This window comes from Cryptomeria japonica, chromosome 11 (assembly GCF_030272615.1).
Source record: "Cryptomeria japonica chromosome 11, Sugi_1.0, whole genome shotgun sequence".
In the NCBI taxonomy this organism is placed as follows: Eukaryota; Viridiplantae; Streptophyta; class Pinopsida; order Cupressales; family Cupressaceae; genus Cryptomeria; species Cryptomeria japonica.
In genome coordinates, this window is record NC_081415.1 from 246,542,417 (window position 1) to 246,555,571 (window position 13,155).

A 13,155-nucleotide genomic window follows, 5' to 3' on the forward strand; every position below is an offset into this window, starting at 1 on the left:
TCAAACTTACCATACAACATGACTCACAATTAGTAGGTCACTAATTATGAAACCGAGAATTCATCAAATATCCTTAATCATTTCATCATCATTGCAACTAAAATTTATTTAATAGTAGAATAAGGAACCATGTGAACAATTTGAAATAGTGATAAAACACCAAAATTGATGTTTGTCTTTGCATTAATTTAAGAGTGTGATTACAACAATTTTAATTGACCTTTCTAAATGAGAATGTAATATTTTATAGGAAAGTACAACAAACCTAGGGTGCAAGGAATTTTGTTACAGATCATCCTTAGAAAAGACAATTGTTACAATCATAGCAGCACTTTGAAATGAATGAACTACTCCCAATCGACATAATTTTGGCACAAACTTTGATTTACATTTAAAAAATTGAATCAATAATAAAGCATTAAAATAGATCATCACTAGTTATACTCCTACCCTGTACTTTTTCTTTTTGATAATTCTTCATAAATGAAACAATTACTAGAGAAATGCTTTCAAGTTTAGGGTGTGGAGCAATACGAACTCTAAAATAGTATGTTTCCTAATCATTGATAAGATCATTTTAAAACCTTTCCCAATAATTTTTTATTTCTTTAAAACCTTCTATGGCCAATAGAAATACAACATCATCCAAATCACTTGTAAATATGCTTTATTTCCATATAAATGCAGTTTCCAATAATCTTTATATATTAATATCAAATTCCACATCCTTATAAATGATCACTCTAGTTAGAATACTTAAAAATTCAACACAAATCTTTAGGACACCATCAATATGATCCTTCAATATTAGAACTTCCCGTTCTACTTGGTACACAATTTTCTTTCGTACCTCATTACATGCATCTAATAATGAGGTTCTTTCATCTTATTTACTCAAAATATGTGTTCACCAATATTTCATTAGAGAGGGATGCTAACTTAATACCAAGACAAGTTGTTGGCTAATTTAAGACCAAGTCAAACAAATCATTATTTGACCAACGCAACCAAGACGCTATACTTGGTTGATTAATACCAAGTCAAGTATTGTGTCCCATCACCCTAACTTCATCAAGGCTTCTAATTTTACAAAAAACACAACATAAAACTTTTCATTAACACAATCCTCGAATAATTCATTCACATTTTTCTTTAAACTTAGAAAATCCTTCTACACTTGACTGCCTCGGTAATCACCTGGTTTCCTTGATCATCTAGTCATGCAAATCAAAGAGGCTTGGTCATAAATGATAAAATCTACTCACTAAGCCATTATTTGTGAAGAAATCTTCATTTTCGAGATTTTTTCCTTAACATGATCTCCTACAACCGATTTGATGGGCTTACCAAAGAAAACAATGGATCTTTCAAAATCATTTAAGTAGTGGATAGGAGTCCTACAATTCAACTCTAGAGTGGAGTTGGAGGTGTTTTCAAATTTAATCACATCCAAATATGACCTATCCAAGCAAGTTGCCTTAGAAGGGAAGACTTGGAGTAATACCCACCCTTTCAAAATTCCCCTTTTGTTAAAATTCACATACTTCTAAGGATCATGCCACCCAATAAAGGAGGCAAATACTTGTTTGACTAGGGCCACAAATTGACACCTAACATCCTAGTAAAGGGGACAAAATATCCTTATCGAAGTGGAGTTTTTTTTCTTTTGAGGTTAGGATCAATACCTAACCCAGAAACCCATCTTATCCCTAAAATGAAGAATAGAATGCCCTCAAATCATTTATAATTTCACAAACACTAGACACAATATCATCTAGAAAGGAGAATCTATTATTAAAAAAACCTTATGCTAACAAATTACAAAAAGTTTGTCATCTCTTACAAAATTGTAAATGCATTTATAATATTAAAATAACATTACTTTTATATATTTATTTTGTAGGCAAGTTACAAATATTATTTTAGAATAAAAATATTTATAAATATGTGTTATTTTAGAATAATATTCATACCTTCCTTACATATATAAAGCACCTATTCATATCTCTATTTATGCTATGTTCAGTATTTTAAAAGAATAAAATTGTTTGATCCATATAAATTACTTATAATGTAGTTATATCAACCCGATCTCGTACAGCCACGAAGTGCACCATTGGCTATTACCACAAAAATCAGAAAGTTATATATATAGATAAAGAAAATATTTTTCATGGCTGCCATTGCAGGAAGGCTTTTCGCTCTCGACTGTTCTTTGCAATCTGGACAATTAGCAGTCTACGCGAAGCTACTGGATCACCAATTCAATGGATATACTCTTTAATATACCCAATATAAATAGTAATGGCTGCCCTCATGATCACCAAACACAACTCACTCATGGCTTCCACAATGTCAATGACCATCTCTCATACAGGCTTAATTTTTCCCAAGGAGACTCTGGGCTCAAAATTCGCGCCTAAATGTAAGCATTTTACAGTGCAAGCCCTCCAAGAAAATAGGCCACCTGAGGTCAATACCAGCAAGAGGAATTTCCTGAGATTGGCTGTGGGTTCTGTGGGACTGGGATTATCTGCTGCCCAAAAAGCCAAGGCAGAGGAGTCTTCTACAATATCATACTCAAGATTTCTGGACTATTTAGATAAAGATCGAGTGAGAAAAATGGACATTTTCGAGAATGGAACAGTGGGTATAGTGGAATTAGTGTCTCCTGAGCTGGGGAATCGGGTACAGAGAGTCAGAGTGCAATTGCCCGGGACGAGCCCTGAATTAATCAGAAAACTGAAGGAAAAGAATATTAATTTTGCTGCCCACCCATTGCAGGAAGACATGCGGGATTTCATCCTTAATCTATTGGGCAACTTATCCTTTCCTTTAATCTTAATTGGTACTTTGTTGATATTCTCTAGGTCTCAGAGTGGTCTAGGTGGCCCCGGAGGACCAGGGTTTCCTTTGGGGTTAGGACAGTCTAAGGCAAAATTTCAGTTGGAGCCCAATACTGGTGTAACTTTTGATGATGTTGCTGGGGTTGATGAGGCCAAGCAGGATTTTAAGGAGATTGTAGAATTTTTGAAAAGGCCTGAGAAGTTTACTGCAGTGGGAGCAAGGATCCCAAAGGGGGTTTTGTTAGTGGGTCCTCCTGGAACTGGTAAAACCTTGCTGGCAAAGGCTATAGCTGGCGAAGCAGGCGTTCCCTTCTTGTCAATTTCTGGGTCGGAGTTTATAGAGATGTTTGTAGGAATAGGGGCTTCTAGGGTTCGTGACCTGTTCAAGAAGGCCAAGGAGAATGCCCCTTGTATTATATTTATTGATGAGCTTGATTCTGTGGGAAGACAGAGAGGGACTGGAATTGGTGGAGGAAATGATGAGAGGGAGCAGACCTTGAATCAGCTACTTACTGAAATGGATGGATTTGAAGGGAACACTGGAGTTATAGTCATTGCTGCCACCAATAGAGTTGATGTCCTCGATGCAGCCTTGCTTCGTCCTGGCAGGTTCGACAGACAGGTACTCTTACTACCATATTTCAAAAAAAGCCTCCAAACTAAAACCTTATTTGTTAAAATAGTTGTTTTTTTGGGAGTCTTATGGTAAATATAGTTCTGATAATTGAAAAGCAGTATTTTATATGCTATGGACTTTGGTGAATCTGCTAGATGTTGAAGTCGTCTTTCAATGTTTAGAACCACGAGTTAAATTCAGAAAACATTGACAGGCCTTTAGCTTCTGTAAAAATTACTATTTCAGTATTCGAAAGATTGCTTTTAGAATCAACTATCCATGTTTTTTAATCGACATATCCAATCACATTAGGTGATCCGTCATGAGGAAGAGGATATTGACATATGTTTAATGAGGGACAAGTTATTTCAGAGAACAGGGCAAGTCTTTAGGTTCTTTTATTGTTGCATTCCACAATTTTGACATCTTTTGAGATGAGTGGATTTGAATTTTGTTCTCAACATAGAACTCTATTTTTCTTTTTTTCAAAGTGCCTAGTAAACTTTTTAACGCGACCAGTGATGCTAGCATGACACGCCCTCTGGCCCCACATGTAACGCTTTTGACCAATAGCTATGAACCTGTGAGAACACAAATAAGGGACCTCGTCCCCATTTATCAAAGCTGAGGCTCAAACCCATGAATACATTGGATCAGCAAAGGCACAAGCCTGTCATCACAATGGCCCAGCGGGGGTTTGAACCTTGGTGGCCACAACAACAACACCACCACTTACTAACACATTACTGGAAGAACCCCAAAATAGCCTATGGAAGACTAAGAGTCACCACATAGAAATCCACTTTATTTCAAAACCACCTCCATATTAGAAGCTAACTATGGAAGACCAAGAGTCACAACTTAGAATTCCACTTTAGATATCCCTATGGAGAATTGTACTTGGGTCTCTACAATGAGAACCCAATGTTTAAACCAATTAAGCTCAACCCCTTGGACTCAATAAAGAACTCTTCGATGAAACGACAAATTTAGATTTTTCTGTTCATATGATCATTTTATAGAAATAGATAGACATTCATTAAAAAATGTAGCTGTTTCAAAGACATTCAATTCTATTAAAACAGTTAGAAGCTAAAGATGATGGTGTTAATGCTGGAAATCATCTGCCTATCACTTGTAGGTCACTGTTGATGTTCCTGATATAAATGGTCGGAAAGCCATCCTTAAGGTCCATGCAAGCAACAAGAAGCTGGGCAAAGATGTCTTACTTGATGTTGTTGCCATGAGAACACCTGGGTTCAGTGGTGCTGATCTTGCAAACCTCATGAATGAAGCAGCAATTCTTGCTGGAAGACGAGGCAACCAATATATATCAAGTAAGGAAATAGATGATGCAATAGACAGGACTGTGGCTGGTATGGAGGGCACAGCAATGACTGATGGAAAGAGCAAGAGTTTGGTGGCTTACCATGAAGTTGGACATGCAATTTGTGCGTAAGTACACAAAACTAAACATCTGTTTGTAGTCTATTGTATAGTTTTTTGTAGACCCTTCACAGATGTAAGGATAACAAACTAGGTGTCTGGAGATACTTTTGCAGTAAGGTATGATATCAGTGTGTGTTTCAGAGGCAACTAAATCTTCTTTCGGTAACTGTTACAAGGTCAGTACGATGACCCCTGGGCATGACCCAGTTCAAAAAGTTACTCTTGTGCCCCGAGGACAAGCGAGGGGTCTTACATGGTTTTTGCCTGGAGAGGACCCTAGTCTTATTACCAAGCAGCAAATTTTTGCTCGGATCGTGGGGGCTCTCGGTGGCAGAGCTGCAGAAGAAATCATATTTGGTGAACCTGAGGTCACATCAGGAGCAGCCAATGACTTGCAGCAGGCGACACAAATGGCAAAACAGGTATTTTTCTCTATTTGGAGATTGTAAAGCAATCCCAAATGCACATACAACTTGGAACAGAATTCAATTAAACACTACTTGTAGAACTGAATTCAATTAAACAATAATTGTAGCCCTGCTATTTAAATTTATCTAATTGTGAGGCATCAGATGAGCAACTTAGTAAGTTTTTCTGTAACATGCAGATGGTTACGAGGTTTGGAATGTCTGAAATTGGTCCATGGGCTTTATTGGATCCTGTAGTGCAAAGTGGTGATGTTGTTTTACGCATGATGGCAAGGAATTCCATGTCAGAGAAGCTAGCAGAAGACATTGATAAAGCTGTGAAAGGCATTTCAGATAATGCATATGAGGTGGCTAAGAGTCACATCAGGAGCAACCGGGCAGCAATGGATAAGATTGTGGAGATCTTATTAGAAAAAGAGACACTTTCAGGGGATGAGTTCAGGGCCATCCTATCTGAGTTTACAGAGATGCCAGTCAGCAGCAAGGATGTACAGGCTGCTCCTCAGCTAGCATCAGCTTGATGCATATGGCTAAAAGATTGTAAGAATATAGTGTAAGGTTATACAGCAAAGTAGGATGCAAGAAGCCTTGCATTTTCTGGATATGTATAGAGAGATTTTGTGTCTTTAGTTAGACAAGTGTGCCATTATGTACATATGTATAGAGTTTGTAACTAAATTTTATTATATATGATTTATAGAGAGCTTTGGTTCTATAATGAGGCACTAATATATTCCATGAAACACTGTACCATTCTAATCAATTATTCTTATCGATTGTGAAATGATTTGGATTGAAAATAGATGTCCGACTTCTTGTAAAAGCTAAGCGTAAGCTACAAATTTGAAATCACCCTTGCAATTACCCCTCATAGGAGATTTGCACTCAATTTATGTTGATATAAATGTCTAGAACGTATTACAAGATCAGATCTAATACAACTAATATTATTTTCAAAGAAGATACAGAAATAGATAAGAATTCTCTTTGAAAGTAAACAACCACAATAACTGATAACTCCTTATTAATTCAATATGGTTCCGATTTGAAACCATTTTAGGGTTTACATATCTGTGGAAATAATTGTAACAATTATTATTTTCAAAAAATAAAACGGAACGATAGTAAAGGGCATTGAAGGAGCGGCCACAAACTTACAAACAGTAGGCTATAAGGGAGCCACCTAACACTAGAAGAACAAATATGGAATGTAGAAGCCACCTAAATAATAGGTTGTTGAAGCTCAAGCACTATCCCTAAGTGGAATTGCTCAATGTTGGATACGGTTTTCACCCTTGAATCAGTTATCGAAACCTCCTCCAACGCTCCAACGCTCAATGACAAACGAAGAGGGTGTTTGATCAAAAATAAACCTAGATATCCTCTCTAATCTTTGACTTCGGCTTAAGTAAGCACTTGAGCACTCACTTTCCCTCCAAAATATAATTTCAAACTCTTCCTTTTGGCCTGTAAAGAACCCTTCTCACAAACCCTTGGCTAACCACTTAAAAGAAATAAAACTTGATCATATAACACAAGAGCCTCAATAATCTAGATGCTCACAAAATGACATATATGAGCCCATGAGAAATAGAAAATAGGTAAAGGAACATCTTAGAATCTTACAGGAAAAGGAGACTTATCCATCCCCCCTCCTCAATATTATTCTAAAAAATTGAAGTTTGGATGCTTAAAGATTTCAACTCCTTTCCATGTAGCATCTTTAGTGAGTAAGTTCTCCCATCACACCAAATAGTCGGTAATAGTTATATTCCTATTTCTCTTTCTCGAGTATCTAAAGTGTAGCATAATAGTGGCAACTTACTACTTGGTGGCAAGTCTTTGGAAGGCGTAGCATGCTACCCTAATGCATTTCGAATGCAATAAACGTGGAAGATGTTGTGAATTTGTTGTTCTCAAGTAGCTATAACTTGTAGGTTGTTTCTCCCATTGTTACAGTCTTATAGGGCCCATAAAATTTGGGCCTCAACTTTTTTGTTCCTTTCTTCTTCAATGAAGATTTCCTATAGAGTTTTAGCCTCAAATAAACCACATCTCTGACTTCAAATATTCTTCAAAACATTGTTAACTTGCATAGAGATTCTATTGGTTTTGAGCATGTTGAAGATGATCCTTAATAGATTTCACTATCTCTTGACTTTGCTTGATCACATGTATTGCTTCAAGTACCCTATTTTTTGTGATTACAAGTTCCACAAAAGTTAGAACATTATATAAATACAAAGTCATAAAAGGTGGCATACCCATAGACATATGGTGGGAGGTGTTATAGTAGGATTCTCCCAAATTTAGCCACTCGATTGAAGTTGTTTGTTGCCTAGAAACATAATTTCTTAAGTACCTACGATCCATTTATTTACAATCTCATTTTTTTCATCTATTTGGGGGTGGCAAATTGTGCTAGGGTGAGTTCTACACCTACCAAATGAATCAATTCTTGCTAAAAATGAATTATTAACCTATTGTACCTATCCCTAAAACTGTTCCCATGCAATTCTAATACCTCCTTGAAGAATAAATCAACAATTTGGGAAGCCTTGAAATCAAAGGACATGACATGAAAATGTGTATAATTAGTAAGTATATTTATTACAACAAAAATGCAATCTTCATCATTTACTTTGAATAACCTAGTGATATAATCCATAGATATATTTGTCATTTCTACTCTAGGGATGGGTAAGGGTTGAAGTAGTCCCATAGGACATACTTGTTTCACCATGTTTTGTTTGCAAGATGAACATTCCTTAATGTGCTTGAGCACATCCTCTTTCTTTCCTTATTGAGAAAATCTCTCTCTAATTGGTTTGTATGTTTTAAAATATCTTAGATGTCTAGCCAATGGAGTGTCATGTATGGCTCTTAAAATCTTCTCCATCATCTTTGATTTTTGGACTAAATATATATTCTCCTTATATAGAATTAGATCTCCCACCACTTTGAACCTATCACCTTATATCCTTCTATATGGTATTTGGCCCTAATGCCACTATAACTAGTGTTGAAGAAGGAAAATAAAGAAAGATTTAATTGAGACATCTATTGCAAACTAAGAAACTAAGAAGGCAAGGGGAAAAACATCTAGTTAATTTAATTAATTGTATAAAGGTCAAAAGGAGTCTTGCCTCTCCTTCCATCCCCTAGTTCTAAATGAAACTAAATGTGTAGGTTAGAATACCAGGGGACTAAAGACTCTTGAAAGACAATATACCCTTGGAGCCCTCTATAATTATAGTGATGATTTAGACTACATGTCACTTCAAAAAGTTAGGGCCATTGGATGCTTATTTTAATGTAACTTAAAATTTATTTGGAGGGATATTTTTTCTAATGAGCTTGACAAAGGAAAGTGGGTACTACTATTATTCTATCCCAAACTTAGAATTCATGTGTTGTCAATTCAAGGTAACCTCCTTATAATAGAGTTGTTTGGTTCATGAATAATAAATTTGATGTTCAATTTCATATATTCTCCCTTTTTACTCCAAATAACTATAAACATGGATGCAACATGTGGATTCAATGCTTTGCTAGTCTCCCTAAGGTTTCTTGGATAATTGGGGAAATTTTAACATGGTCGAGAATAAAGAAGATACATATGATTGAGGGTAATGATATTGCACAAAAATGTAATAAACTATGTTTCTAGTCTAAAGCTAAAATAATTATTAATTTGTTAACCCTAAATAGAAAATATAAATTCCAAGAGTAAAGATATTTGGTTTATGTAGTGCAATTTAATGATAGGCTAACAAAAGAGTATACTCTAAGATTAATAATTCTATGTCCACAAAACTTTCTATTTTATTGAGGTGTAGGTTAATAACTATGTATAGGTCGTTCCTTCCACCATGTATAACTATCAACCTATTGAAATGATCATCTAGGCTAGTGGTGCCAATAAACATGATATTAGGGGCAAAGGAAGCATTTTCAAATTGAATGTCAATTTACTAATTGATAAATATTATAATAATAGGTCCACAATTATTATAAACATTAATAAAACTATTCTCTTTTCCATATCTACCATTGAATTCTAGGATATCCCAACCCATACATAGAAAACGTTCCTAGGTATTGTGGAGAGAAAGATATCCTTAGATAGAATAAGAAGTGAAAAATTTATTGAAAAGGATTTGATAAATTTTAGGGCCTATTTCCATTCCCACAACTTTCCCCCAACCCTCCTATTCCTCTTATCTTCTTTGGAGGTTGTTGTTGGGATCCTACCTAGTGCACACTATAATGTTTAGCTTAAACCAATATAGAAAATTCAACCCCCATGAAGAAGGGTATTTTATTCAAAGAAAAGGAATGCAATTCTTATTGATTCTTCCTTTGAGGAGGAAGAGGAAACTAGTGAGGATAGATTTACCTGTAGTGATTTTGAGGAAGCCAATACTAATCAATCTTTCGAGGAGGATAAAATGAAAGACACTTTAGATAAAGATACTAAGGATGACAATGAGGAGGGAAACATTCGAAATAGGAAGGGCAAAGCCAAAATGTGGGAGGAGTTGGTCCTAGGAGCTAGGTTTCCTAGAGTCCCTAGCCCCTACTCCTACATACCTTGGAGGATTGTCGATGAAAGGTTCCATTGAAGTTATCAATAAGAATGTAGGAAAATCAACAAAATTGGTTAGGAAACTGAAAACCGCCACTTGCTCAATAATTTTTTTCATGGAAATCCATAAGCTTAATGTGAGAAGGGTCATGTGGGCTGACTTAGGTGCTTATACTTGAAGAAGAAGATAATCTAACACTAAAATATTGGGACTCTGCGTAGGAAATAAACCTTTTGAAAGTGGATAATGAAGAAAACTCATTAAGATTATGAAGCTAGAAGAGGACATCTATCAACTTTAGCATTAAGAGTTTGAAATATTTTGAGGGAAACTACAAAATGATAAAGGAAATAAGAATGGAGAAGATTTTGAAAATCCAAATGTTTCTAAGATACATAACCATGGGTAATGTGGGTAAAGAAGAAAAAAAAAAGGATGAGATAAGGGTAAAAGAAGTCTAGTTTATGAATGAGGAGTTGAAGCTCTACACTAATGTAAAGGATTGGTCTTTTCTTGTTCATGTGAATTTGGGTGGCATTTTTCTTCTTTTCTACTAGTATTTGTTGTTTGATTTATTCTATATTTTATTCTTGGGTTGGATTTTATAACCCCTTTGGGTTTGGTTCATGTTAAGAATTTAATGCAATTTTATTATTTGTTTTCTATTCTGATGTTGAAACCATTTGTTGCATAGGGTTCATGGTCCCTTCAAAAGAAACTTATTCAAAACTTTGAGTGTATTCTACAAAAGGATCACAAGGATCTTGATATCCAAAGGGCTTGATAGCTTAGAAGCATACTTTGATATTATTAAAGAGTATTGTTTCTCAAGGATCTAAGATTAGGGACAAAATGGGCTAGCTTAAGGGAGATAAGGTTCTAAATGCTTCTTCGAAAAGCTAAATTTCCAAAATGTTGGTCCTATTGTGATTGAGAGCGATCTTTCTAACATATCTAAAAATGTCAAGGAGACTTTAGATGTTTTTATAAAAATATATTCTCCTCTAAATGCAACAATAAACACGGTGAGGAGGCTAGACCATTCTATTTAAATATTGTCCCTTAGAATCTCGATAAAGATGGTGCTAATCATCTTGAGAAAGATATTACCATAGATGAGATTACTAATGTGACGATTTTTTTCAAGGATAGGAAACTCTTGGTGCTAATGGTCTACCTTGAGTTTTACAAGTCCAACATTGATTGGATATATAATGATGCCATTAAAACTAGATCCTTTAGTAAAGGTATCAATAAGGGATTATTAAAAAAAATGGGAATAAAACTCTTATCAAGATTCTAGAGATACGTATTACCTTTCTAAATGACTTTTCTATGAGTTTGACCAAATTGCTTGTAATGAGACTTTCCACTATTCTCCTTATAATAGTTTCTTTCACTCAGCCTAGTTTATCAAAGTAGTTACATATTGGAAAATCTTGTGACTAGTTGGAAAAGTTTAGAGTTGAAAATAACTACTAATTATGATGCTTGTAGTTTGTTAAATTTTAAGAAAGCCTATTATAGGATAAAATGCTTTTAAGATTTTGTAATAAATTATACAATCTTATGAATATATATTTTTTTTAAATGATGATGAACTTACCATTTCCTTAGGCAATGGTGTCATCTAGTCCCTATCCCCACTTGTCATTGCATTTGAAAAAATATCTATTAAGATATACTTCTTTAGGCCCTCCTATCAAGGGTGTCACCCTCCCAAATAATGATGAATTAATTACAATCTAATTTTTTTATGACACTACTTTATTTCCTAATTTCTTTGAGAATAACTTTTGCTATGTAATTAATATGCTTAATATTTTTTTGCATTTCAAATATCTCTTATTAATAAACCCATTGTTTTAACCTAGAAAGACTCTCCTCCTATGTGGTTTTGAAAAGTGGGATTGGGAATGCACTGGCCAAAATAAGATTTGAATAAATCTATAATCCCGTTTATTATTGACCCCCCATTATTACCCCCATAAGTAATAATGGGATTAGGGATCCAAAAATATTGAAAAAGAAATAAATGAAATGGCAAGGTTGCTTTTCAGGATGCAAATATATAAAAAAAATCCTCTCATCCTATGTCATATATTATGTCTCCACCTAGATTTTTGGGAGCTCCTAGCTTGATAAAATTCAAAAACTAATCTATGGATTTGTGTGGTCTAATGGGAAAGGTAATAGAAAGAGACATGTGGTTGATTCAAATTGTGTTTTTTAATCAAAATATAAAGGAGAATGAATTCTAAAAGATCTCAAGTTTTAATAAATATCATTGATGTATCAAATAGATCTTGAAATCATTTGAAAGATACGATTCTTGGAAGGTGCTTATTTAAAATAATATCTTTATGGTTGTTCCAAACAAATAGTATTTAGAAAGGTTTACACCCTTGTGATATAGTTAGTAGGTTTGTTGTTGAACCATTTGAGTCTATAGTTTTTTCAAAGTACATGGAGGGATTGGGAATTAAAGAGGTCTTTATTTTTTTGTCATGAACCATTTTGTAAAAAGGATATGAATTTTATCAGTATTAGTTCTATATGATGGAAAGTGAATTGCAAAAATAAACTTATTTTTTAATTGTAAGATTGTTCTAAATTTTTGACTTAAAAGACCATTCAATAATTCAATGATATATGAATTATAATAGTAAGTTGATTAAATAGGATGAGGTATATGCAAGCTTTCAATCCTTGATACACAGAGAAGAACCTTTTCCATTATATTCCAAGCCTCATAAAATGTTATGTATACTCTCACAATGAGATATAACTTTAAATTTTTTGATAACTTAACATGGATTGGTGGCTCATCCCTATCTAAGTTGCCTCCAAAGAAAAGTTACTTAGTGCCTTTTGACACTTAGGATGTCTTCTAGATTGAACAATAACTAAAAAATTAACATGTCTAATAGAGAATAAAATTTAATCCTTAATCATATTTTCTCTAGTCATAGTGAACCAAAAAAATCATGTTTTAGATGGCTTCTTATATTGAAAAAGTTTTCTATTGGGTCTATCTTCCGCAAGGCTAGATAACCTTGTACGTTTTTCTTCTATGTCATATTGATGAATCTTTTAAGACTAATTTCTTTGATTGACAACATGCTAAGAATATTTGGATTATGTTTTTTAGTAATCCACTGGGTAGGGATAATAAGTATGATATCACTTGGCATGAAATTATTTTATGTTTTACTAGAAATTTTTAT

General features: G+C 34.3%; 1 protein-coding gene across 1 annotated transcript; it reads left to right on the plus strand.

Moving 5' to 3' along the window:
- Positions 1-2,156: 2,156 nt before the first annotated feature.
- On the plus strand, positions 2,157-6,057 carry LOC131040148 (ATP-dependent zinc metalloprotease FTSH 2, chloroplastic). The gene is made up of 4 exons (XM_057973002.2): positions 2,157-3,468; positions 4,604-4,917; positions 5,093-5,333; positions 5,519-6,057. The coding sequence occupies exons 1-4, from the start codon at positions 2,305-2,307 to the stop codon at positions 5,858-5,860; spliced, it is 2,061 nt and encodes a 686-aa protein (XP_057828985.1). The 5' UTR covers positions 2,157-2,304; the 3' UTR covers positions 5,861-6,057.
- The last annotated feature ends 7,098 nt before the right edge of the window (positions 6,058-13,155 follow it).